The sequence below is a fragment of the Phoenix dactylifera genome, chromosome 3 (genome assembly GCF_051530095.1).
Source record: "Phoenix dactylifera cultivar Ajwa chromosome 3, Ajwa_hap1_PhDact_Kaust_v1.1, whole genome shotgun sequence".
Taxonomy (NCBI): Eukaryota; Viridiplantae; Streptophyta; class Magnoliopsida; order Arecales; family Arecaceae; genus Phoenix; species Phoenix dactylifera.
The window spans coordinates 36,043,032-36,070,470 of NC_143192.1; the positions used below are offsets into that span (position 1 = coordinate 36,043,032).

The 27,439-nt window shown below is 36.3% G+C and overlaps 3 protein-coding genes across 5 annotated transcripts; 2 read left to right on the forward strand and 1 right to left on the reverse strand.

Moving 5' to 3' along the window:
* The first annotated feature begins 404 nt into the window (after positions 1–404).
* On the forward strand, positions 405–12,099 carry LOC103719454 (transcription factor bHLH104-like). Of its 2 annotated transcripts, XM_089929596.1 has the most exons (6): positions 405–760; positions 2,714–2,779; positions 4,461–4,538; positions 8,166–8,328; positions 10,216–10,348; positions 11,170–12,099. In XM_089929596.1, exons 1-6 carry the CDS (start codon positions 663–665, stop codon positions 11,202–11,204), a joined length of 573 nt encoding a protein of 190 aa, XP_089785722.1. In that variant the 5' UTR covers positions 405–662; the 3' UTR covers positions 11,205–12,099. The 2 variants fall into 2 exon arrangements, with proteins under 2 accessions (XP_089785722.1, XP_038979546.3); XM_039123618.3 differs by lacking the exon at positions 11,170–12,099 and having other exon boundaries at positions 406–760; positions 10,216–10,691.
* Positions 12,100–12,396: 297 nt separating this feature from the next.
* On the forward strand, positions 12,397–19,973 carry LOC103723929 (uncharacterized). 2 transcript variants are annotated; one of them, XR_005510688.3, is made up of 11 exons: positions 12,397–15,709; positions 15,822–15,976; positions 16,285–16,368; positions 16,462–16,551; positions 16,639–16,681; positions 17,349–17,455; positions 17,533–17,628; positions 18,976–19,089; positions 19,195–19,283; positions 19,356–19,433; positions 19,516–19,653. XR_005510688.3 is itself a non-coding variant. In XM_008815027.6 (11 exons), the coding sequence occupies exons 1-11, from the start codon at positions 15,604–15,606 to the stop codon at positions 19,753–19,755; spliced, it is 1,194 nt and encodes a 397-aa protein (XP_008813249.4). In that variant the 5' UTR covers positions 12,397–15,603; the 3' UTR covers positions 19,756–19,973. The 2 variants fall into 2 exon arrangements, 1 of the variants encoding a protein (XP_008813249.4); XM_008815027.6 differs by having other exon boundaries at positions 19,364–19,433; positions 19,516–19,973.
* Positions 19,974–23,563: 3,590 nt separating this feature from the next.
* Positions 23,564–26,612, reverse strand: LOC103723928 (WAT1-related protein At4g08300-like). Its single transcript, XM_008815026.4, has 7 exons — positions 26,261–26,612; positions 25,958–26,020; positions 25,757–25,873; positions 25,318–25,546; positions 24,561–24,719; positions 24,333–24,484; positions 23,564–24,133 (listed from the first exon to the last, which is right to left on the reverse strand). Exons 1-7 carry the CDS (start codon positions 26,596–26,598, stop codon positions 23,953–23,955), a joined length of 1,239 nt encoding a protein of 412 aa, XP_008813248.2. The 5' UTR covers positions 26,599–26,612; the 3' UTR covers positions 23,564–23,952.
* Between the last annotated feature and the right edge of the window lie 827 nt (positions 26,613–27,439).

Below are 27,439 nucleotides of genomic sequence, written 5' to 3' on the forward strand. Positions count from 1 at the left end.
CCATTTTCTAAAACACTTTAACACAATCCTCTATTAAAAAAATCATCTTATTCAGATGAACGTTCAAGAAGGTATTGGGATATTGGCTAAATAATCATGCATGCTGGGACAGAGTTGCAATCCTTTCAATCCATAACATTATAATTACTTATTCTAAAGCTATATAGCATGGTTTCTTGGGAGATATCTGATAAAATGGAATGATAAAAAAAATTTAGCATGACTCTTGCGGAAATGTACAAATTGAGAAATAGTCTAAATTTTTTCTATCAGAAAAAAGCCATAGAATATATTCTCTAAGATCTCGCTGAAGTCACAGTCATTAGTCAAAAAAAGAATAAAAATTTTCCAAACCAAGCAATCAGCATTTCTTAATAACAAATACCAGCCTTGTACATGCATGTGGGCAAGATTCTCTGAATCTATTTTGAGGAAAAAAAATGCCAAGTCAGACATTTCGAAACCATGCATTGGCGGCAGAAACAGACATCCATATCTGCCTTGCGAACACCGTATCTACCATTAACTAGGAAATTAACACCAAATCTCCACCGCACCCGTGCTCCATATGGAAGGAAAGAAAGAAGAGTCGAAATAAATCCAACCCGTGTTTGTTCTCTGGTTCTCTACGATTTCCTCGAATTCCCAGACCTCGGGTAGGGATGGATTCGCTCCCGGACGGCTACTGGGATCTCGACTCCTATAGACGCCTCATCGACGAAGCCGTCTCCATCGATATCTTCTTGAACGATCCCCCAAGGTACGCCGATTCCTAGGGTTTCCATTGCTCATTTTGAATGAATCATTGGGTCGATTACATTGCCCCTCCATCGTTTTCTCCTATGTGGTCATTATGTTGTGCACCTTTTGTGCACGGCTTTAATTCTTAGGAGCCATATATTTGTTTTGTTCTGGGATTATTCTCAAGATTTTATCATTCTGATAATTTGAACGGAATTTGGGTTTAAGGGGTTCCTTTTTTTAAGATTGCTGAACGAGTTGTAATGAAGAAACTGATTTATGTTTATCAATTATGAAGAGAATGGGAGTTTGGCAAAAAAAAAAAAGTAATCTTGGCATGTGATGTAATTTGAAATGTCCGATTAAAGTTGAGGTCCAAAGGGGTTGGAACTTGGCATGATTTAGTATCCTGTATGACAAGTCATATTGGTGGTTATTTATGCACTGGCCGAGAAAAAAATACCCTTGGTTTAGTTGTATATGTGATAAATAGAAATATGTGTACTTCTCAATAAAAGTAATAACAAATAATCTTGATGCCTGAAGAATTGATTTCTACATCTGCCATTGGAGTTTCATACTGTTTTGTGCTAAATGTTGACATGGTTTGGTTTGGCATTTTCTAAGTGTCATGAGCATGACAGGCGACTCTTCATTCCTTGTATAAACCCATGATGTTCCATTTCATATTTAAGTATCGTTTTGTGTAGGTTTCTTATTTGTTCCTTTTATGTGAGCTGCTATTTTCTTTCATATTATTGGAAAACAAAAAAATTTTCTCATATCTGGCGTTAAGCTTGAATAGGCCCTGAAACACAAATTCTTATGTATTATATTGTTCACTCCCATCACACCATGGACCAGTTAATTTCAGGTCATCTTTGAACGGGCATTGTTCATGTTTGTCATTAGATATGAACTAGTAGACTTAGAGTTTGAAATTTGTGTCAGACTTAAATCTATGTGCATGCACCCATTTCACCATGGACCAGTTAATTTCAGGTTATCTTTGAGCATGCATGGTTCATGTTTGTCATTAGATTTGAACTAGGAGACTAGGAGTTCGAAATTTATATCAGTCCAAAATCAATGTGCATGAACTTGGGTTCATGGGTGTGTTCAAATGTCTATCTGAGCATTTCTTCTTACATATTCATGTCTGAGTGTCATACCAATTCCATGTTTAACTGTTAGATACAAGTACTGTTCGCTGAACTGAAGGTTCCGGTAACATAGACTTAAATACAAAACATGCACAAGCTTATAGAATATAGATTATACAAAACAACAATATAATACACAAGCTTATTGAATATATAAATTAAAAGCATAATCTATTGGGAACCTTTAGAAAATGTAATGAAATCATGGCCCTTATTATTCATTCGTTTCATCAGAACTTGGCAATGAATTGTCAAATGTATTCATATTATTACATGGAAAGAACAGTTGGCTGTCTTCAAGTTCTTACTTTAACAAATTAAAGATTAAGAAATCTAGAGGGTGCCAACTAGTGCCGTTGGCAAAGACTTTGGGGGCTGGTACCAAAGACCTGGGTTCGAGTCCCGCCCTTACCTGGATCTCGGTCAGGACTTTCCCCATCCAGGTTCTCAAAAAGGATGGAGAAATCTATTTTCCAATCTTCAAATTAGTTCTCATATTCTAGTCATTCTTTTCGCTTAAAAGAAATTTCTTATTTACTTGTTTTCATTATGATAAGCTCACAGTTTTAAGGACAAGAAAAACAAAGCTCTAGTCTCAAGCATGGAATACCTGACAGTAGTTATAGGAATTGCATATTAAACTTCTAAAAAGTTTTGCAGGTAACCAACCATGTTTCAGCTTCAAGAGGCTGAAAGCCAAGTTGGATTTTCATTCTGCAGAAGTTCTTTTTTTTCCTTTTTTCCTTTTTAGACAGTGTCAAGGTTTGAGGTAGTAATTTGAAAATCACTGGATATGATTTTATTTGCAGTGCTGGTGTGGAGATTGAATCTTCTTTTACAGATGCTACCACCAAAGCAAATGGAATTAGAAAAAGGTACGATGCCTTATGTAGCTCACTTTTTAAATATTAGCATTGAAATTAGGGGGATGCATCATCCTGATGCACATTGCGACATATTATGCCAATATCCGCATTATCTCTAACTGGTGGTTTGTATTCCATTACCATTTTATTTGGACATCTAACTCATGATGAAGCAAATATTTAATTCTTGTCTTCTTGTAAAACTTAAAAAATGGGTAATATTGTCTATCTTTTCCTGCAGCGTATGTGCGTAGGCTCGTGCATGTGTGCTGAGAAAGAGTGAGGATTAAGATGGAATTCTATTTGTAGAATTGGAGCTTCAACTGTACAAGCTCAAAATAATTGATAGGCAATATAGATTGATGATCCACAGCATTATTCATAATCTATGTGCAAAATGCCTAAAAAAGAAAAAGAAACCATATGCTGAAGTTGTCTCCTACTTATGCTTCAAATCAATGCAACATAAACAATCTTAACGGAAGTGATATGCTATTTTCATTTATTTAGAAGCATCCAAACTCATTTAGCTCATATATGTTTTATGATGTGCACATCGTGGTCAATGGAGTGGATTCTCAATCCTTTGCTCATGATAGTCTCTCTGTCCATCATCATTTGTTATCCCTTTAGCCAAAATTGTACTTGACTAGATCAATTTTAAAGCTTAAATTTTATGACTTGTTGTTAGGTGAAGTTTGGTTTCTTCAAGATGGTAAGAGACATTGTAATTCACTTGCCAATTGGTGGTATAGGTTTCATGCGAGGCCTCTCTTTTTGCCTGAATTAGCATGGCCAGAAATTCCACACCAAATATATAGGTCTAGTGTGAAGCTTATAGTGGGTTGTTAAATCTGCTTAGTCCTCCATGGAGCATTCTCAAGATGGAGTGGAGTGCTCAATAGCCAACTTTATATTAGAGTGAGAAGGCTTGATCATGAAAATAGGTTCAATACTCAAGTAAAGCCAATTCTTTGAGACATGAAAAGTTTGTCTGTCTCACTGATGATTGAAACACTCTCAAGAGTCAAGATAAACAGAGTTTAGCCTGTTCAATTAAATAGAAGCACTGCTTGAAATCTACACTAGCAAGAAAGAGGCTAAAATCTATATGTAAGTACTAGTTATTTTTGTTTTTCTCAAGATTGAGTTGTAAAATCTGCTTAGTCCTCCATGGAGAATTCTCAAGCTGGAGTCCTCAATAGCCAAAACAATATTAGAGTGAGAAGGCTTGATGATGAAAATAGGTCCGATACTCAAGTTGAGCCAACTCTTTGTGACATGAAAAGTTTAACTGACTGTCTCATAGATGATTGAAACACTCTCAAGAATTTAGACAAACGGAACTTAACCTATTCAATTAAATAGAAGCACTGCTTGGAATTTTCACTAGCAAGAGAGGGGAATAAATCTGTGATAAAGATCGAGCAGAGTAAGTCCGTGGCATATTCGAACTTTAAATTCTATATGGAGATAATAATTATTTTTGTTTTTCTCAGTTTTATTAAATCTCAAAATGTCTTTGGATTTAAATAGCTCTGAAACAAACACATGGATCATATGTTTCTCTTATATTTATAGTGGTTTATCAATGTCTGTTCTTTCAACATATAAAGGAATTCCGTTCAGAAGTTAACATGATTCTTGAATCATCTGTCACCCATTATGGGTACCTAACATTGTTTTGTAGGGAGCGTGATGAACCATGTGTTATTCAAGGATCCAAAGCTTGTCGTGAGAAAATGAGGAGAGACAGGATGAAAGAAAGGTGCTTCTTCAGCAAAAATCTCCTTGGGTGCTTATTTATGTCAATTATTATTTTCTGATTTACAAGTTTACTAGTCTAGATGGATACTTTTCATTAATTTGCACATATCCAAGCTAAATTTTAATATATGGAAGACAAAATAATGTGGTCACTGGAAAGATGGCAAAAAAAGACAAAGCCCTGTCCAGAAACGTTAATCATTAGTCAGATATTCATTATCCAAGATTTTTAACACATGATTCCCTGCAAAAGATCTGTGCATATTCTGGTATTAAAACCTGAATGATTGATCATCTTAAGATTCTTGCGCTAAATGATAAGTTCAAATTTAGCGTAATACCGTGGATATAATTTTTGATATGCCAACTTTTGTTGCATCCAATTTTCCGATAGCTCAACTAAAAATGTGGGGTACTAGATGATAGGTTGGAATTTATGCTTTGTTTTTGATATTTCATAATTTTTGTGACTTTAATCAACAATCTCTTGGACAAAATCTATGGCTATTCGCTAGTTGACAATCTCTTAGTGGGCAATTGTCTGTACACCAATGATATACTCCATGACTCCACTTATATGGAATCTTACAATGACCAAAAATCTTCTGAAGAACAAAAGTTCAGAAGAGGAACTGAAGACTATGCTTTATGATATCTCCCCTGAAATCATGATGGATCAACAACAGAATCTTTAGATATTAAAAAACATAAGAGCATGAATTTTTCTTGTGCAGTTTGGCATCTTGCATAGCAGACTGGAACTATGGAAGTGATGGATTAACAAAATAAATGCAAGGAATCAATTGGCAATAATTCTACTTTCTCACTCCAATAACCAAAATTTGGAAGTGCAATAGAGAGAAACTCTTCACCAGGGATGTAAGAGAAATTCCTAATTGTATAACATTTTGTAAATTGACATTCCTTCTCTCTTTGCCCCTACTGTTGATCTTGTTTAATACCCTTCAGTGCATGTAGGAAGGAGAAGGCATCAAGGCTAAACAACCTTCAAATTAATGTAAACTATTGTCTGGAAATGTGGTTTTAAAGTAAGAAAAGATATTATATAATTTCTCTTTGAAAAGGTAAATAGAAAGCTGAAGGAAGATAACAGCAGAATGCTAACTTGAAGAATTTCTAACCTTATAAACATAGGCATAGGCTTTGAGTTCAAGCCTATACTCAAAATATCCAATAATGCACGATTGGTGGAATAAGAAACACAAGAAGTTACTCAAATTCTGTAACTGCATGCACAATGGCAGACCACAAGATGGTTTCATGGTTGGTCTTGTTCATTGTCTTGCAACATCAAGTAGGTTTCTATTGCAGCTTACTCTCTGTGTGACAATGTAATTTGAAGCTTCACTGAGATACTGATTATGTCATGCAAAAGAACTGCACATTCAGTGAGCCAATGATTTTCAAGTACAATAGTTATCCTTCAGGAGAGAAGGCATTCACAACTGAAAAAATGTGGTTAAGGAGCCTTATGATTGGTTTCTTCATATTAGCAAATTACAGAAACATTATCAACTACCAAAGAGGCATAGTTAGAAGAGACCATAAACTTGATGTCTTTTACTTAATCTAGCTTTGAGGATGAATTGCAAATCTCAAACTAGGAAGAAGGAATTTCTTATAACTTATAAACAGTCCCGAAGCCTTTATAAACCTAGGAGCCCCAAAGCCTCATGAAGAAGGTAGATGAAGGAAAATAGGGATCTAGGAAGACTGACAATACCCAACAAATGGAGGCAATCTCGTGGAGATCATATTGGGTTGGTTTCCGACAGAAAACAGGGCAGCAATCCCTTAAATTGGTCACAGCACACAAATGACAAAAGAAAGAGGTTGATGACCTCTTGTTACCATGACGACCCTTTTCAAAAGTGACAAGTTTCATGAAGGTGGCTGGAGTGGGCAAGAAAATATGTTGTCGCGCTATTCACAACCAGCCTGGAAATGGCTTCAAATATATTTGTGAAAATCTGGAACCACCTGAATGGAGTTTCAGGAGCCAATGATCAAGTTTTGGAAACATTTCTAGTGACTTTGTTTTATCAGGATTTTGAATTTTGGCTGCAGTCCAGCCAAACTAGCTGGTGATGGCACACCAATGATCAGTCAACATCCAATTTAATGGTCAGTTGTTGGAAGGTGATGAAATCTGAACAGTGTCTCCAAAATCCTCAGCAAATCTTGGATGTGGTTTCAGGCTCTAATATCTTGTAATTTGAGGTGCATTCTTTGAAGTATGACATGTGATTTATCTTATTTTCTTAGATATATAAAAAAAAGTAACTTATGCTGAGAGGAGATATTATATTTTTACTTAGCTTTCAACTTTAATTTGATATTTCATAGATTCTTGATTAAAATAAAAATAACATGATCTAGAGCACAATCTCACTCATAATCTATTAGAAAAGGTTGGACAACCAATTCTAAGCAGTTAAAGGTATTCAAACTGTTAGACATGGATGGAGCCAAGATTTCCTTTTTGGGGGGCTGCATAGTTATATTCATAGTCTAACCTTCTGTATCCTGAGAAATGATTTGACACTACAAAAACTATCAGCATGGTACCTCTAAGAAAATCTAATAGTTTTATCAATATTACTTATCATTTGTTTCTTAATTTTATGATGGTAGAACTTGTATTCTTAAATGATTTGAAAATGCTGCTGTAAGAATCAAGGAAAGTACGAACAATGCCATAAAGTCCTATTTTGAAATAACCAATAAAGTAATTCTAACAGATAATAGTAAATGTTGTTTTTTTAAAGTTTATTAGTAACTGTAAATTACAAATATTGCGTGATTAGTTTGACTGTACATATTAACAGATAACACATATGTAATAAAGCATGAATAACTATAGTAGAAAACATACAAAGTCTAAAGTAATGGCATGATTTCTTGTATAAGAGATTGAACAAACCCATAGAAAACAGGGAGCAAAATTTTGAACCTTGTAAATTTGGTTCTAATACCTTGCATAAATCCTTAATACCATCTTAAAAGTTTAAGGCAAGTGTGTGTGAACCAGAAAACCTATGAGCTGACAATCGCATAACCTTCCCCACTACACTCTTCTCTGCGATCTAAGAAACAAGAAAGATAATAATAGAGAATTCTTCCATAGATTGACCTTTCAAGTTGAGGCCTTCTACAGGTTTCATAGTTATCACATCGTTTAATTAAGGAGACAATTTGAGTGCCATGTGTGGAAATTGAAGGAAATGGGGGTTGGGTAAGATTTCAAGAGACTTAATGATATCACACCTATCATGACTAAACAGCTTTTTGCCAAATATTTCTTTATTTTTTAGTAGAACCCGTATCTTTTTTTAAACCATACCTAGTGAGAGATAGGATTACAGGAATAAGGGAGTAGTCGAACATGAAAACAGGCAAGCTTTATCATGATCATGCCTTGAGTGTAATGATGTGGCCGGCTGATAGACACATCCTGTTTTCTTTTTTACGTGCTACCATGCTCACAATTTTTTCATATCATTTGGCTGTCCCTAAATTATATGTTGTATGCTGTCAGACTTGGAATTAATCAAAGCAGACAAATTTCTGGAAGCTTTCTAAAGAGTTCCTATTTGTCATTCCTTAGGTACTCGGAACTTAGCTTGCTTTTGGAGCCTGGGAAGCCTGTCAAACCTGACAAGTGTGCAATACTGAATGATGCCATTTGTTTCTTGAATGAGCTAAAAGCTGAGGCCCAGGATCTTAAAGATGCAAATAAAAAGCTTAAGGAGGACATAAAAAACTTAAAGGTGAGTTTATCTTCCATTATGGTAGCATATATAACTGATATCTGATGTACAGCTTGCATTATATGGTCCTCACATATAGCAGGGTGCTACATGCATGTACGTGTATATAATATACATACATACATACATACATACATACATACATACATACATATATACATATATATATATATATATATATATATATATATATATATATATATATATATATATATATATATATATATGCATGCATGCACACAAATATATATTACATGCTGTGCATTTACACATATGCACATGCATATATGCATACATTTACACACATAGTACATATATGCACACACATGCATGCACACATACACACACATAGATAATCATGAGATGCACAAGACACACAAACACACACATACATCCATACATATGAGCTCTTTTATCACTATTCTTCACAATTCTGATGCTTCGGTCTTTTCCTCAAAAAGTAAATGATGCTTTTTTCTTTTCTTGAGCTTAAACTACAATATGATGGTTGACTCGAGATATACTAGATGAGCTTTGCTGGCTATGGTGACGATAAATGCTAGATGGCTGCTCTAAATATGATGGTCATGATTCCCACAGTCCTGATAAAATTCTTGTTTTGTTTCATAACATGATAAAAAATGGAAGATTAATTTGGAGTTGAAAGTCTTTCTTGGTAAAAAGAACTGTAAAACCTAAATGAAGATTTATTTATTTGTTTATTTGATATATGCGTCCTTCCTATTAGATCCTTAGCATAACCTTAAACTTAGCATTGCTTGATTAGTACTTCCAGTGGTGCTCTGTCCATATTTTTGCTGAGATATGAGCAAGTGGTCAGTTTTTTGTCCTTCTCCTCCTCCTCCCCCTTTTTTTCTTATACCTTTTCTGACCTCAGACATATTGATAAGCGATCACTTTTTAGCCAATAATTATATGGGAATTCTGACTTCCAATCTGGCAACATTTTCTAGTTACCCACCTTGGTCCGCATCGCATTATTTTAACATTTTATGGGACTAATGCTTGTTGACAACTCTGTAATAGTTAGGATAAATCAAGTTTCTTTGATGTTAATGTTAATGTCAAAATTCATTATGACTACCAACCCATGGCTATAACTATAACCAACGAGCCATTTCTAGTTACCCTCCTTGGTCCGCATTGCATTATTTTAACATTTTATGGGACTAATGCTTGTTGACAACTCTGTAATAGTTAGGATAAATAAAGTTTCTTTGATGTTAATGTTGATGTCAAAATTCATTATGACTACCAACCCATGGCTATAACCAACAGGCCATTTCCAATAATGAGCCATGGTAATTGTGGATCTGTCAATATAACTCTTCTTTTTTATTATCCACAAATGAGCAGTCTATTCCAATAAAATTCATCACTAATTCCAACCTAAACTGTGCTAAGCAAGCATCAATTCAATAATTTAATATAAGAAAAGAAAAGAAATCAGTGGAAAAAAGTAAAAATCCTAATAGGCAATAAAAGAAGCTCTGTCTGCATATATCTATTGGAGGTCATGTCCTCTGTCGGTGCAATGCAAATAGTTCAAATATCTTTTTTCCACTACCTTAGCTAGATCATTTTGAGATATTTATTTATAGACCCTTGCTTTCATTTTGCTGCACATAAAGTAATTATTTTATTTGATTTTGCATCACTTTACACCTATTGGGGCTACTTTGGCTCTTACTGTCTTTCTAGCACCATCCAAATAGGAGTGCCTACCAATCGTTCTTATTTCACAGTAAAATAGGCAAGCATTCGCTACTAAATAGTGCTATTTACTACTACCTTGTTCAATGTTTTCTTCCGAATAAATTTGTTGTAAGTAGATTCTGTGAATGTAAATTTTTTCTTATATTGCAGGAGGAGAAACATGAACTTCGGGAAGAGAAATCTCTACTGAGAGCTGAGAAGGAAAGAATGGAGGAGCGTGTAAATTCCCTGTCCATATCTACTCCTGGATATGTGCCTGCACCTCCTGCAGCTTATCATGCTGGTATAAGCAAGTTGATGGCTCTTCCTAGTTATGGTACTATACCTATGTGGCAATGGATACCGCCTGATGTTCGTGATATTTCAAAAGATCATGAGCTTAGACCACCAATGGCTTAGTCATATTTTATGGTTGGTCACAACGTGTTAAATTCATCAGTGAACAAGAAATGTTTTGAAATTCTTCCTTTCAGTTACATTTAGAAGCTTACCATGCTGATATACTTCATTTTCTTTGAAAATGTTCCGAGTCTCGAACTATATGTCAAGAAATAATGATTGACTTTAAATATCAAATATTTCACACAGTTTTGGAGGAGCCAGTTTTACCATCATCACTAGCACATTACTTGTGTATCGTGTTATGGATCATGATAGTGCTAATTTGAAACTATGCATATGAATTTGAGATGTATATCCCAATTTTATGTATAAAACTTGTGCTAGACTTATCAAATCTCTTGGAACCGTGTGATAGTTATTGATTTTGTTTCTTTTCATGATTTATCAGAGAAAAATGTTTACTTCTAGTGATATGACCTCAGTGCTTCGCTGGTGAGCAAAAATTGAGAATCTTCACCATGAGCTGTTAAGGAATTCCTTGTTAGTTTCACATTTATTTAGCGCTATTAGTGCCTATTAATAGCTGAATGGAAACTTATAATTCCTTTGATATTTTTCGGTATAGATTACTACCGTAAACACATGTATCATATTTATAGTTGATGCTATACTGTTCTTTGTAGAAGTTTCTACTGTTATTGACTTGGTCAGTTTTACTTCATATACTATTACATTAATGAATTAATTTTTTTCTCTTAATAGGTTTTAAGCCTTGTGTTCAAAGAAGAGAGAAATGAGTACTAATCCAGCCACAGATTTGCTGAATAATAATACTTTTAGTGATATGATCAGCAATCATGTTATATGGTCAACTTTTTGGATTATGTTGTCAAAAGATTTGCTTTTTCTATTTATTCGCAAAAGTAGCTGTTTTTGTAGTTGTATTCCACCTGCATGTAGCTCCATGAATATATTATATGTATGTATGTATGTATACATTTATGTGAGGACCCATGCGGGTGCATGTTTAGTGCCATATTGCTTTATATTGGGTAGAACTTGGGTACTTATAAAGGACAGAAGAACCCAAATAATATCTTATAGCTAGCCTTTTTGGAGGAGGTCCCGGTTGCTACTAACGATATCAGAGCAAACCCGACCTATAGCTTATGTGTACTTGGAGACTTTAGCATGGGTCCATTTGGGCCGGCCACAAGTTGATCATAGTGTTTGTGATTGGATTTATGATAATTGTGATTGGATTTGGATCCTTAGTCTAACAAGGATGCTAGTGCTTAAACGGAGGTAACATATAAGGATCTATGCAGATGTATGTTTTGTCCTATATCAGCTATAAATTGGGTAGATCTTGAGTACTTATGGAGGATTAAGGAATCTAAATAACATCTTCTAGTTAGCCTTTTTGATGAGATCCTGGGTTACAAGTTATGTCACAATATTATCTTTTCTTGATAAGGCTTTAAATCTTGACATATCATATTGTATCGACCCCATATCATGTATTTTGTTAAATTGTATGAACAAAGGGGTATATTTAGTTATAACGTCGGTGGAACCGATACCGGAAACTGTACCAGTTATCCGGCAGAACGAGTCGATACGGGCCTGCATCGTGCCGTGTCAGGCCCGTACCGATATAGTAGAAGAGACGGGGGAGAGAGAAAACAAGAGAAGAAAAGAGAGAGAGAGAGCGGGGAAGGGAGGAAGGGAGGGAGAGGAAGAAAGAGAGAGGCTGGCCGGTGGAGGCTGTGGAGCCTTTACACGGAGGAGGCGGAGGCCGGAGAGACACGGAGGCTGGGATTCACCTTTGGTCCCTTGTTTCGCTCGAAATAGGGGACTGGAGGCGGAGCCCTGCCTCCATATCTCTCCGGCCTCCGCCTCCTCCGCGCGGAGGCTCTCCGACTTCTGCCGGCCCTCCCCGGCCGACCTCTCTTCTTTCCATTCCCTCTCTCCCTTCTCCTCCCTCTCTCCCTTCCCCTCTTTCTCTCTCTCTCTCTCTCTCTCTCTCTTCTTCTCCTTCTCCCCCTCTGGCAATGACATCTCGGTTTATGTCAGAACTGTCTCGGTCCGCCGCCGGTACGGCTCGGAACGTCCCGAACCGAGCAGTTCGGGACGGTTCTGCGGACCTTATTTAGTTGACTAACTGCAAGTAGTTACTGTAGCATATTGTCTCTCATACCATAAAACTAATAGAAAAGAATGGGGGGGAAGGAGAAGGGGTATAAGAATTATAGTACTAATCTCTTATCACTGATTTTAAGGCCTTATTTTTCATAGGCAATAATGAGCACATCAATAGTATTAGCGCCACAACAAAGAACTGACTGACAATAGGTTGGGTAAATGTAATTTCACATGGTGATAAGTAAGCTTAGTGTCAAATGCTATTCTGCTCAAAGGACCAAGCACAAGAATGCAGTTAAAAGGATCGAAGAAATATGTTACGGTTGCGTCTAACTAAATTTAATCAAATCAAACTCAAGGAGCTGGGCTGAGATTGTCTTCAATGAATCTAATAGCAAACATGCTGAGGATAATGTGTAGACCTGTGAGACTCTATACTTCCACCATATATCTACAAAAGGCTACAATTTTCATGACAAAAAGGCATCCTAGTCCACAAGGCTCCCATATTGCAGATTTGAGGAGGATCAGATGTATGCAGCTTTACTCCGCCCATAGAGAGACTATTGCCGTATTTCGAAACCGTGACACCCAGTTCATAATAGAGCAATCTTATAATTGCTCTAAGGCTTGCCCTCATATTTTTTATAATCATTTAACAAATTATCCATCCATAAAGTATTGCAGAATGATTTTGAGCACAGGCTTAATGATAGGAGAAAATGATTTCACATAATCATCATTGTACTCCTGACTAAAGTTGCAGGTAAATTGTCTTATAGTGATCCACTTAACTAAATATTGATCTTATAACAATGACAAGTCAATTGTCTTATAGTGATCCACTTAACTAAGTATTGATCTTATAACAATGACATTTAAAGGCAGGAACCTTCTTGTGGAAAAGGGAAACATGTTTCCAAGTATGGGTATACAAAATCATCTCTAGCAACAGACATAGGTTGCATCCACTTCTGTACTGTGTTACAGTGAATAGTTGGAAGAAATGACTTTTAGCTGGAGGAAGTTAATCAAATATGGTAAAGTCAGCTAGTTGGTTGACTGTTACAACTTTTAGCACTCGGAAGAAGGTAATGGGGAAGCAAGTTGGGGCAGCTTGTCCACAAAATGGCATGATTATGAAGGTAAATATGGGGGCTGGGTGGCGGGTGAGGTGCAAGACTGCAGTAGTAAAACTCAATTTCCCAGTCTAAGGAACCTTGAACAAATGAGGTGAAGAATGTGAATATGAAGAAAAATGAGCTTATTAACCATAGAGGGTGGAAGAGTTCTAGGTAGTCTATTAAGGGTATAATATTGAAGGCGCGTAAAAAAAAATGACATGTTCAACAACAAGAATTGTCATGCAATAGGATTGCACGATCTGTAGCCCTCATACTAAAACTGCCTAAAACAGAACTTAGCAGGCAAATCAAAAGCCTATCATCATTGAGAGCTCAAGGAAGAAATATTAGGTAAGAGCTCAAGCAACTAGTGAATGAGAATAATCTTCAAGAGTAAGGCCAATTAGAGCAGACTAGGGCATTTTCTTAAGAATGTACATGTTGATAAGAGTGACATCTGCCTGGAACTTAAAATGGGAATAAAGGCAGAATGAAGTGGATGGTATTAAGAACATGACAGTTCTTGGGTGGCACTTTTTTGTTTAAATTTTCCTAGACAAGAGTGTTGAGGAATGGTGCCCTGAAAGGAAAACTGGATCTCAAAAATGATATACTTTTCTCAGCAGGATTTGGATCACTGGATTGGCTATCTTTTCTATCATGTCGTCTCAAAACAAACATGGTACGGGGAGGCCCCAGGTTTGAATCCAGTTGATGGCATTCCTATCATGTTTCCTGAAATATTCTTCAAAATAATGATTCAATTGTCGCTAGCATGGGTCTGCTGTGTCATGTCATCTAAAAACAAAGGACCTAGAAACAAACAAAAATCTCTTCCAATAGAAAAGCTAAAAAGGATCAGCGGATGCCAGAAATATACCGGAATTAGGATAAGATAATCATTAATAATTAAAAGAAATAAATTGAACCAAAGAATATTTTTAACTTATGATTTCCATCAAATTTGAGCTCTAAGATCACATTATCCAATCAATTATCTCCAAAAATTTAAACTAATGGAAAAAAGTCAAAATGTATATCAAACTTAATGGACTACTCAAAAATATGAGACAAGTATCGCTCTTATCTCTAAAATGAGATTCTTATATGTGGATATATACATATATTTCTATTTTGATATGTAGATTCAAATCATTATTCTCCAACTATGCGACTTTTTTAAGTAAAAAATTACTGATGAATACATTTTTTTCATAGATGTACATAGAATTTAAATCATTGCTCTCCAATTATTTTCGCTCTAGGTGGGGTAATACTGACACTCTATTAAATTTCTAACCTCTCTCAAATTAATGATATTCTAACCACTTTCACTCAATGGAACTCTCATAAATAATTTGGATGTCAATAACTTGCTCGTAGAGGAAGAAAAATCAAATTATAAAGGAGTGCTACTTGTACACTTTCGTGTAGGTGGAAAAACTCTGCACATGAAAACATGGGGCACTGACCATGCCAATAGAATTAATGACCATTTATAAAAAAAAATTTAACCAGTTATTTTTTCTCACTTTTAAGTCTTTCCCCTTGAGTCCTCACCCATCTTTCCTTCTCTCGGAGCTTCACTCCACCATTGAGTACGCCTCCTTATTTTTGCCATGGTTTATCACAGCTCATAATTCACAAGTATATGATCTAACCCCTAATTGGGTTAATGGGCTGACTAACCTCTGTTTAGAGGCCCAACAAATAACCTAATCAGTTGCTGCAATGTCGGAAGCTACCTCAGCCCAAATTTTTTACATGCAATGTGACGAAATTCAGATACGGATACATTCCCGCCAAAGGAAATCTCATGACTTCGTCTTCCCTATTTAAACCCTTCCCCACCGCCCACCTTCCCACCGACGTCTCTCTCTCTCTCTCTCTCTCTCTCTCAGCCCAAGAAATTTGAAGGCCGGGATAAATGGCGGAGGTGGAGGAAGGCCTCGGCGACCCGGAGCAGAAAGAAGAGGAGCAGCGATGGGAGGAAAGAACTCTAAGCCTCCTCCAAGACTCCAAGATCGATCAAGGTCCCACCTTTCCCCATGTTTCCGCCCCTTTTCTTTCTTTCTTTCTTTCTTTCTTTCTTTCTCCCATCTTGATTCTTTGATGGCGCTCTCTTTCCTTTCGGCGGGTTTTCAGAGCTCTCCGGGGCGAAGGAGGCGAAAAAGTTGGGCAAGAAGCACAAGGTGAAGTGGATGAAGAGGCCAATGACCATGCCCCAGGCCATCGTCGAGTTCGTCGATGAAGATCTTAGGGAGAACGCCATCAGATACCTAAGCAACTACCTCGTCGAGGTCTCCATTTCTTTTGCGAATTTTCTTGGGGTTCTTTATTGATTTTGGGCACATCTGTTTCGAATTAGACTTTGTAATTTTCTTGTATAGTCTACTATGTTCCGTAGGAGTTAAATCATTTGATGTTTAAGCAATTAGGTTAACAAGAATGTTTGATTTACTTGCCCTTCTTGTGCTATTTTAAAAAATCACTTTTAAAGGATTCCAGGTCAATAGAAATTTGGTTGTACAAGCCAGGATCCAAGAAATTGATTAGTGGTGATTAATGATTATCAGAATATCATCAATTTATACATTCTTGGCTGCAGAAAAGGGAGGAAGATCCAGATAATTACCACCGGGCTGGTTTTTTGGTGTTCAATTCCTGTGCTACAATGTCTGTATTGTTGCAGGTGGTCGTTTGTTTCTTGGTTTTAAGATTCTATCTGATGCTTTGCAAATGGCTTGTTTAGTTTGATACGAACGTTTTTGATTTGATGGAACAGGAGATTGTGGGGTTTTACGTGAAGATGGTAAATGAAACTCTCAATGTGAGATCCATTAAACGTCTTGCTAATGTTCTCACACTTTTTCAGGTAAGTTTTCTTCTCTGTGTTGCTGAGGTTTATGTTATTATCTCCATCATGGTTTTTGTTGTATGAAATAATTCTTGCTATTCACAGAGTGTTGCAGCTAATGGTGAAACAAGGCAGAAGTTTGTTGATTGTAAGTCCAGAACAACTTTATGTACTATGAATAATGCACTCCTCAAAATAAATAGAACATTTATGTGACAAAATTCCATACAAGATACTTATGGAAGGTTCTTTTCTTATGTTTATGTTGCTGTGAAACTACTTACCTGGAGCCCCTGATTTTATTTGTGGAGAAACTTGCCATTTTTCTTAAAGTTTTTTTTTTTTTGAATTTCCAAGACATTGTTCTGGTGCTTTTTAACTATTGCATCTGAATTATAAGAGATTGTTCCTTTGCTTGGCACCCCTTTCCTTAACATATGCACTGAGAAGAGCTTTTGGGTTTGAATCTGGAAGGTAGAATTCCCGCTGTATTTCCCATGGGCAAAAATGGATATTCTATTCCTGATCTTAAGCTTACAATTACAGGATAGCCATTTCCTTAATTACAGTATATACCTTGAAGCCTTTCCAGATTTGTCTTTTGTTCCTTAACAATTATTTCAAAAAAAAAAAGGGAGCTTATCCTCAATTTTTTTGCCAAATCACACATTCTTCAATCTCCGTCACTCTTTATATTATCACTGTGAATTTTCTAACACTGATAATTAATTTCAGTGAAGAATATAATCTTTGTACTTTGGCATAATCAACTTACTTATGATTTACATCACGATTGTTTACTCCCCATGTTCCAGCTTGTGTTCCAAACTTCTTGGTTCCCTTGATACTATTTGAAAACAAAATCGAGGTGTTTGACAATATTCGTGCAATTGCTCTCTCGGTTATTGGAATTCTATGCCAGGTATTTTGTCTTTTGATATGTTTACTGATGGTTCAAATCATGATACTGAATCATGGAAGTAATTATTTTGTTTGAAGGGTAGAGAGCCAAGTATCATCCGGTGGGCTATTGAGAGTGATATGGTAGAAGTGTGTCGCGCCATTGTAGAGACAGGAAGTGAGCTTACTAAAGTGGTAATTCTGATTTTCAATATGAACAAGCTAAAATTTCTTTCTCATCTTGTTCTATATTTAAATGTTGCATGTTCTTTTTCAGTATACTCCCCCCCTTGTTTGTGTATTATTCCTATATAAATTCATCCCATTACTTTCTTATTCATGTTCTGAGATTAGTCTTTGGTATATTCGTCTGGCTCCAAATGATCTCTCATCCTCTGTATCATAGATGACTGATGACTAAAAAATTATGGTAAATGCACGATATTGGATGCTGTTATCTGCCGACGGAATGCAGAATCCCGCATAATATGTGTTGATTTAATCATTTATCTTGTAAAATAACTTTATATCCAAATAATTCCTTTAAGTTTAGTCCCAGATTCCTATTATGAAGCAGTTCCGTTCGTGTTTAGTTAACTCCTTAATATAACTATCATGTACATATAGAAATTAACTCCTAAGACTTTTTTTTCAATTATGTTCCTATTATCTTATATACTCCAGTGCATTTGTGCATCACATGATCTTAGTTTCATTTCTTTCTGGAAATGAGCTAAAATATACAAGAGCAAGGATTTGAAAAACTTGCAGTAAAAGCAGATGTAACCTTTAAAGGCAACGTTCAGCAAACAAGAATATGTAAAAGTGACTAAATATAGTTCTCATTAAGGCTGATGACTAATATTATGATTATTTCTACATAGTTTCTTTGTTTATTTTTTTGTTTCTTTAGAAGAAAAGTTACAAAGGATATTAAGCGGAGCTAGAATGTCTTTCATTATTTCTACTTACGTCAGGAAGCATAAACCAGGGATTTCAGATCTTCTTAATAGGTTGAAAAATGCTTTATGTCAATCTACTATCAACTCGAGGGAGGTTGGGATGGCTGTTTGAAAGGCCTGTAGGATAAACTTTAGTTCCTTTCCCTGTAAATTGTATGACCGTTCTCTTGGGATAAATGCGGAGGCTCCCTCTTGTAGCACTGTGGCAGTCATCCAACTTTTTGTAACTTATGCCTCCGAACTCTTTTTCGAATAAAAATCCGGATAGTTAAACCTCCCCTTCATTAAAAAAAAAGAAGAGAAAATTATGTAGTTCAGAGAGATGTTGTGTGTTAAAAACTAGCAGAATATATTTTTCTTTCATAAGTAGCTGTCATGTTAACCTGATTTCCGTAAAGACTATCAAATATCATGGTGATGTGACATTATTAATGCAGGCCCTAACCGAGATCAGTAGTGATTTCAACTCATTGGTCACTAACTAGTCTATTCAAATTCTGTGACCTTTTGTAAATGTAGCGCACTTGCCAATAAATGGTTTTTGTGGGGGTGTATTAAAACTGCAGAATTTGAATTTCAGATTGCAATGCACATCCTTGAAGCTATACTTCAAGATGGGTTTGGGATATCTTATGTTTGCAATCCCATTTGTGATCACCTGCTCAAAGGATTGATAGAGACATGGGACAAACAGGTATGTCTACTGACTACCTAGTTGGCATGGACTTCCATTTTTTGGCAGTTTTTTCCTTTCTTTTTTTTCTGAATTTCAATTTCTTGTTATGCGGCTTTTATGAAGGTCAATCTTCTGGCTGTCGACCAAGACCTTTCTCCACGTCTCCTCTTCCACATCATCAGATGCTACATTATTCTGTGCAAACATGATAGGTAAATAACTTGGGCATTGAATTAATAGTCTCCCAATAGCCAAGTTTCTGATTTCTACCAAATCATTGTAAGTGTTTCAGGGGATATGTCATTGTGATGAACAGTCTCCCAAATGCTCTCACAAATGGTTCCTTTCATGAAGTGACAGAGGTATTTTGCCTCAAGCTTTTTTGCTAGTCAGATATGTATTCTAAAGTGAGTTAAACTAGTTGCTTGTTTTGCAAAACTATAGGAGTTCCCAGTAATCAGGAACCTGATGCATCAGCTTCTCCTCAATGTTGGCAAGATCGTAGAACATCCAATATTGAGAGATCCAGTTCAAGTGCATATAGTGAAAGGGAATATGCTAAAATCTGGTCTTTGCATATGCGATCCTGTTCCCACTGATGTGATGGTGCCAAAACTTATTACAAATGAACAAATACCTTTTTACCATCTTCTCTTGAATGTTACTAATAGTAATTTCGATTAGATAGGACTGGCTTATCAATGTTGTACAAGTGCCATCTCATTGCAGTTTTTGGAAGGGGAGAATTACTTTATAATTCTTTCATATGCCTGCTTTTTCTATTTTTTTCCTGTAAATACTGTGCAACATTGCAAGTTCTCTGTCATACACGTCATTGTGGCAGTAAATAAGTTGACTGTATCCAAAATTCTGAAATCAAAGATAACAAGTTTTGGCTAATATATTTTTGGTTCATGTTTATCTTACAAAATGAAGTGTGACTGTTGGCTATGGTCCACAGTGTTACCGAAAAAAAATATTAAAAACAAAGTAGTTTGGAAGCATTTATTTAGCTTGTGGAACAGATTGCTAGAAATAGTTTTTGAAGGTAAACAGAAACTCATGATAGTTATGCTGGTCAATTTTACTTGTACAAGCATAACTATTTTAAGAAAAGTTGTCAGAAGATATTTCTAGCATAAAGCCACTATTTTTGCCTGTCCATTTTTTTATAAAAAATATTATGAACAAAAATGTCCTCATAAGTTACTCTAATATTGTAAGCCAAATAAAAATAAAAATAACTAATGGAATAACCATTCTGTTAGGCAATATATTTTTCTTATATGAGAGCGTCAGAAGTCTTACTCCTAACTTTGAATTAAGACTCTTACGTGCATACTTGACAAGGGGTTCCAATCATAGCTCTCTAGATATGCGACGTTTTTTTTTTGGAGAACAAGCTTTAATGATTGATGAATGCTCTTGTGTGGTGAAAACGGCAATTCATATAACTTTTACATGAGTACATCTTGTCAGATCAAAAGAAAGTAAAGAGATTTGATGAATGCTTTCTCCTGGATGCATATGGTCTGTATAATTGCTCTCCAACTATTCCCTCTCTTCATGGGATGCTGACCCATGACTAAACTTCTAACTTCACTCAAATTAAACTTTACTTTTAATGCCACATAAAATTTACTATTGAAGAGTTCTACTTGGAGGTTTCAGCTGGAGAAATATATTTCTTTGCTTTCCCACTCTCTTTCACTCTTGCTTTCCCTTTCTGTCTCCCTCTCTTTTTTCTTTCCTTTTTTTTGTGCATTTCTTTTACAGTACTCAATAATTTTGGATTAAGACTTGCTCAACTCTTTCACTAGCATGATAAAATTTCTTCAGTAATTAGGAACCACGCCGCATCCCCCTTGCTTTCAATTATTCCTCACCTTGCACCAGAAAGATCCAACTCTCTTCATCAGAGACCTTGGTGTTCGGAAGTATTAGAATACATTATGCATTGGTTTGGCCTGCCCAATACCATACCTCGTACTTACATGTTAACCCAAGAAAGTTGGATGGTGAAAGGTAAAATAAGCTACCTTTTTTTTTTCACCCAACCTATATAGTCTACCAATCAATGGATTGGAGATGCTGTTATACAAGTTTGGAAATGGCAACGACTTGTCTGCTTGCAGCCTTGCAGGGTCCAGCAACAACTAGGTCATAAACTTGGCCTGATTGTTAGCTCAGGTACATAGTCTAAGGGGGCGTTTGGTAGAAGCAAAAGAAAAATAGGAACCAAAAAACTAAACAGATAGCATAACTATGCTAGATATTTATATCATATTTTCAGTTTGGTGGTTAAAATTTTTAGTATAGGCTCAAAATTGAAATAAACTGTCTAATTTTCCTGAAATAGTAAAAATGTCCTTGACTTGTTATGATATATTTTATACGATTATATTAATATTTTAATATGAAGTCAATATTTTTTTAAAAAATATTGTATATATTATTTACCATATATTATAATATCATAGTGTTATGGCATATTATATGCTTAAGAATTAATATTCCAAACTATGCTAACATTAAGCAATAATATTATGATATTACATGATAATAGAATATTATTTTATTATATTAGAAGGCATACGTTAAATACTAATATAAATATTATATTTATGCAACACAATACTAATAGTATATATTGTTATATAAACATAAATATGTTACAGCAATAATAATATTATTACATTAATAAAATATTTTATAATAATATAAAACTCAATATACTAGTAAATGTATTATAATAATTATTATTATAGTATTAGCTATAGCATATGATAAATATTAAATATTTACTAAAATATAACACTAGCATAATATTATAATAGTAAATATTGCTATGTTGTGCTAATATTAATAATAAGTATTATAGCATACCAATATATATTGAACCCTTAGAATGCTCTGAAAATTCCGATACGAAAAAAGTGAAGCGAGGGTTCCACAGCAAAATTTCATCTCATGTAGTGGCTGTCCATTTGGATGGAAAGAAGCTATAGAGATCTTAACATATAGAGTCTAGAATTTCTTTAAAATAAGAGGAATTGAATGCTTTGCACGTATATAATTTTTGAGAGTGAGAGTGTCTTGCAAGTAAAAAAAATCAGGAATGGTTGGAAGACATTATGATGGAAGAGAACCTTTTGAAACTCTTAGCAGACCTCCAAATAAGGAAACAAAAGTAGATTTATCTTGCCCTCAACCTCGAGAAAGAAAACTCCTAAATTGGAGAAACATTCTTATGACCGCTAATGACACAATCACTACATTGTAATGATGTTTTGTAGAATTATATTCAAGAAGTTCCTTAAAATGTTATACAGACATCCTCTATTAATGTTAAGGGACTGTGCAACGAGTGGTATAATTCTAGGCATGAAGTTATGATCGTACAATGCATCAAATGCAATGACATGGCACATTCTTGCTTGCTACAGCATAATTAGAAAAGATTTAACTTGGATGGATTTATGTATCTTAGTTGTTTTGGGTTTATCAAAAATCTATTCACTATCTTTATGTAAATATTATATCATGCAGCCCTTTCTGCTCCTTAGTAAAATATGTTCCAGGGCACCAATTGTTGCTGGAAATTGAACCCGAGGGCGACCATTGGCTGAGAAGGAGGAGCTCCGGCAGGAAATGGCGGGTGGCGGTACGTGGGCGGGCTGCGTCCTCCAAGGGACCTGCAAGAAGCCGGTGGCCGGGGTTTCCGGCGCCGGCCCTCTGAAGCTTAAGTCAGAGAGGGCTTTTGTGGGGAAGGAGAGAGAGGTTACATGCCAAAGTTCTGAAAGTCAAGATCCCCGTTCAAGGGGGAGAGGTTCTTCTTTTATAGGAGGGTACAAAGTTACCTGTGATGTGACTGGGCGAATTGAATGAGTTACCGCCATGATGGAGCACGATCGTGTGAATTAATGCGCTGCCGTGGAGAGCCAGACTGGAGCTGATGAGTTGTTGTGGATGACTGGACGTAGCCGAGTGAGTCAACTGGTTGTTGTGGAGGGTTTAAGATTTTGAGTAGGCTGGAGATCCGTGGAGGGCATGCGCATTTATTGTTGAGTAAGCCGGAAATCTGTGAAGACCATGCGCATTAATTGTTGACAGCCATTCAGGCGGAGATCACAGGATGGGGCCCTAGAAGGCTCGGTTCCTGGCAGAGTGGAGGAGTTTGCCTTGTTCTCTGACTGGGTCTCCTTCAGGGTCAAAGTCGATCGAGGTCGACTTGGCCGAGATTAGGGTTGCAGGGCCGCGGGGCTCGGAGTCGGATGTCTTGTGGTCGGGCGCCTTCAGGTCGGGCGCCTCCTGGTCGGGCGCCCTCAGGTCCGGCGCCTTCAAGTCGGGCACCCTCAGATCGGGCGCCTTCAAGTCGGGCGCCTTCAGGTCGGACGCCTTCATCACGTGCCGGAGATGCGCCCACATGTTTTGGGGCAATTCATTTTTCCCCCAACATCAATCGTTATTAAATTTGTTGAGTAAGAAATAATGAATAGCAAACTCTATCAAATGATGGCTAAAACAGAGGAGAGAAGCAAGGGCGAAATGTTTAGGTCAGGAAGACTTGAAAAGAAATATTTTCAACAGTGCATTGGCTCATGCTTTTTCTCCCTAACATATCATCTATATTCATATTGTTGTGCTTGCCACTATATATGCAACAATCTGCTTTTTGCACTAGGAATTATTACCGAGCTGGCGGTCGTGATGCTTGTAATTGAAATTTGTGTCTGTACTTTTGAACCAGCTTCCCTAGTCAGTTTCTCCCCTTGCAATATAATCATGACTACAATCTGCCACCTCCCTAAGCAATAATAATGTAATGGCTGACACAGCCCAAGGTGAAAGGGAGTTCGATGCATGTGAAGTCTCCAAGGTCTAAACTTCTGGAGATCTTTCTGTATCATTTCCTTTTCCATCATTCTCACATTGGCCTGCCTCCTCTTTTCCATATGCCAAAAAAGAAGGACTTTCGGATTTCATGTGCTCTTCTTGATCTCTTTCTTTGCTCCAAAGCATCAGGTAGAGACCGATGATGACAATTAAACCTCCAATTATGCTACAAAATGAGGAAAAGAAAGTTAGAATTCTAAGAGTGATTTGTATTTGCGTGCACATTAATGAGCAGGCAGAAAAGTTGAGGCACAAAAGCTTGTATGTATTTGCATTCAGGTACAGATATACAAATAGAAGGAACCCTGGAGACCTATAAAAGTTAAAAATTACCACAAGCAAGAATCTAAATGTTCAATCTTTACCTTCCTGTATACAATCTTTCACCAAAAACAAAGTATGCTAGAAGTGCCACCATTATTGTTGAAAGAGGATTGAACATAGTCACAAAAACTGGTCCTTTTTCCTCCGTGCACCACAATTGAATGAAGATTATTAAACCAGAACATACGACTCCCTGCAGCACAATTTTTCTTGTAGAAAGGAACCTTTTGGAAAAGAGAGGAGCAAGTCGATTATTAAAGTATACTCACAGAATATAAGATGCTCCAAAGGTCAATGTCATATCCAATCATCCATGCTGTTGGCTTGTGCTCTACAGAAACAGTAAAAACAGCTGACTGTATGCCCCCAATAAAGTTCATCCATGTAGTGAGTGAAAGTTGCGCAGGATATCGTTTGAGTGTCATTGCCTGCAATGCTAATGAAGGATTAGTGTGGCCTGTTATTTTAAAACTCCTAAGCGAAAAAATTGGTGAAAGGTGGTTCATGTAAAATTTACACAAGGAGAATAAAGCATTTAGCCAAAAAGAAAAAAAATCTACGTCGAAAAAATAACTTATTAAATAATCTTTATTTCTAATAGCGACCTTACAGTTGTGATATGAGATATATATCCGACTCTAGCAACTATATGCATGCAATGTCTCGACAATCATAGTTGTGTATGTTATTTATTATCAGGTGCTTAAAATCATTCTTATATTGCTCATCCACAAATCCATCACTCTTGCATTTTTCACTTAAACCATATGCTCAACCCTTCATATAGCAGTTCCATTGTAAATACTTGAGGTCGACTTAGTTCAGTCCGTGCATACTAATTTGGGTATTGGATTGTTGTAGCTCTTTCTGCTTGGAAGCATTTGTGCTGGAATATAGAACAAACTACATAGGACCATCTCATCATGTTTGAAGGATTCAATTTTGTACTATTATCGAAGGAAAAAAAAAACTTTTTTCATAATTAGCAGTCAGACTGATTATGTTGTATTAAAAGAAGTTCAGTACCTGCATGATATACCAGACTGACCACGTTATGCAGCTTGCAACAGTAAGAATTGATCCTTTGAACCAATTTTCATGAGTGGTATTTCCTTGTATATGAATCAGTGCTCTCGTGAAATTCCTGACTGCTGGTCCTTTATACAATGTCATGGTTGTGACACCAGCCAAGGAAACTATGGTCCCGACTATCTTTGCCATACCAGGAGGACTCTTAACATCAAGATGCTCCAATCTTAAAGTAAGAGGCAATCATTGAATTAATAACAGTTAAAATGTGAGATTTATGTCTTACATGCATCACTTGCTAGATCATGGCAAATATATCAAATTGAACAAGCAGAGATACAATTGTTATTATAATGATTAGTACTTGAAGTTTGTCTGACTGAAAATAGACCCCAGTTTCACAATTAAAACTGAGTTAAGACTGAAGCTGGCATACCTAAGCAGAATAGCAATGACAAATGTCATGGAAGCAATGGTGTTGACCATAGAGGAAACAAAGGTTGGAGAGGTGTATCTCAAGCTTGCGAAGTACATATTCAGTGTTAGGCTGACCCTGAAGCATTAAAAGATGATGTTAATCCGCAAACAGGGTACTGGAACTCTGGTTTATACATTCACAAAATGTTTGTTGTCTAACCCAAGAAGTGAAAGAACACATATTTCCAGGAACAATGCCCATGTCAGCTTCGGTCTTAATTTTCTGCAAAATGGAAAACGGGAAAAGGTATAAGCAGTGTTCGTGGTTAATTGTAAGAAAAGAACTTATGGATTGCACTTTTATTTTATCAATGCAACTCTAGTAAGTGTAGTATCAGGGACACTACTTCCACTAAGAATTGCGTTCCCTGTAATCATCATGACTAAAAAATCATTTTTCTAGCTATGTAGTTTTTAGTTTGGTAGAATTACTTGAATGTTGTGAGTGATGAAAATAGTGTACCTTTCGAGGAAATAGGCGAAAGGCCACATGACCAAGCCACCAACAAGATGCCGGTAAGTAATGTAGACATGGGGGTTCAATCCCCGCTTGAAGGAAGCTTCAGTAATGAAATAGAGAATTGTGTAACCAAGCTGAGCCAGAGCCATGAGAAAGTGTGCTTTCAATCTCCTGCATGTTCCTCTGATCTGAAATCTTCCAAGTGTCATAGCTCTTGAGCTTCGTCTTTCCAGCAACACAGGTATTGCCTTTGCTTGCCGTGGTTTCTGAATGAATAAGTGGTACCATGGTAGTTTATCTTTAAATAGAGATGGCTTTGTTTGCATTTTGTGATTCCTCATACACGTTGCTGGTATCTTGTTCTCCCACATAACGTATGTCTTCTAGATGAAAAAACTGCAAAGCTAATGGGTGAAAGCTTTAGAAGATATTCTCTTGCATGGTTGCCAAGATACTCCAAAACTTTTGCATGTTCTATTACTACTTCTTGATACCGCCCAAATGGATCAAGAAATATATCTAATGTTTAATCTTTCACTTGACTGGTCAAAAAGCTCAAGTAAGCTGAAGCAGCATGACTTTCTTATGTGGACTGTTTTCTATTGAATTTTATGTGTGAGATTCTCGGAGGTTACCACTTTCTTGGTTTTCTAAGCCTTCCAACCATCGAAATCTACTCATGTATAGTTTATTGTTGACCAACCAGGATGTTAGTACAAGAAACCTGTGATATCCCTGTTAATTAACTATTTTCTTTGCACAATCTCCATTAGATCATTCATTTTTCCCTCATTGGCTAAAATGCATGGATTCTTATTAGCTGTGTGTGAGAATGCACAAACTCCTTTTTGAATGCACTATTGAAGTGGCAGGCTGTGGTACATGAGGAAATTCTACTTCTTCTTATGAGCAGGTCATTCTCTGCCATGACCTTAACTATCGAGCCTTTCCCAAACTGGTATTGGCTTTGTGATTCTTACTCATGCCCCTGGACTATCTTGCTAAAGCTGGATAAGAACCAGCTTCCTACTTATGGATTGGACCAGATAGGTTTCAGATAAGTCAGGAGGAAGCTTCTTCCTCTCTTTAATCTTTTGAAGCTTCTGTTAGTGACTTTTGGTACTCTGTTATTCCTGCTTTCTTGTTCCCCTTCTTCTGTACTTTTATCTGCTATATTTTCAT

Excerpts from the sequence above, each read along its gene's own strand:
- LOC103719454 (XM_039123618.3), top strand. The coding sequence starts at position 663 with ATGGATTCGCTCCCGGACGGCTACTGGGATCTCGACTCCTATAGACGC. Across the intron at positions 761-2,713 it reads TTCTTGAACGATCCCCCAAG|TGCTGGTGTGGAGATTGAAT; the intron begins GTACGCCGATTC and ends TTTTATTTGCAG. Across the intron at positions 2,780-4,460 it reads GCAAATGGAATTAGAAAAAG|GGAGCGTGATGAACCATGTG; the intron begins GTACGATGCCTT and ends ATTGTTTTGTAG.
- LOC103723929 (XM_008815027.6), top strand. The coding sequence starts at position 15,604 with ATGGCGGAGGTGGAGGAAGGCCTCGGCGACCCGGAGCAGAAAGAAGAG. Across the intron at positions 19,090-19,194 it reads TAGAGACATGGGACAAACAG|GTCAATCTTCTGGCTGTCGA; the intron begins GTATGTCTACTG and ends GCTTTTATGAAG. Across the intron at positions 19,434-19,515 it reads CCTTTCATGAAGTGACAGAG|GAGTTCCCAGTAATCAGGAA; the intron begins GTATTTTGCCTC and ends GCAAAACTATAG.
- LOC103723928 (XM_008815026.4), bottom strand. The coding sequence starts at position 26,598 with ATGAGGAATCACAAAATGCAAACAAAGCCATCTCTATTTAAAGATAAA. Across the intron at positions 25,547-25,756 it reads GTCATTGCTATTCTGCTTAG|ATTGGAGCATCTTGATGTTA; the intron begins GTATGCCAGCTT and ends TCTTACTTTAAG. Across the intron at positions 24,485-24,560 it reads TTTGGAGCATCTTATATTCT|GGAGTCGTATGTTCTGGTTT; the intron begins GTGAGTATACTT and ends ATTGTGCTGCAG.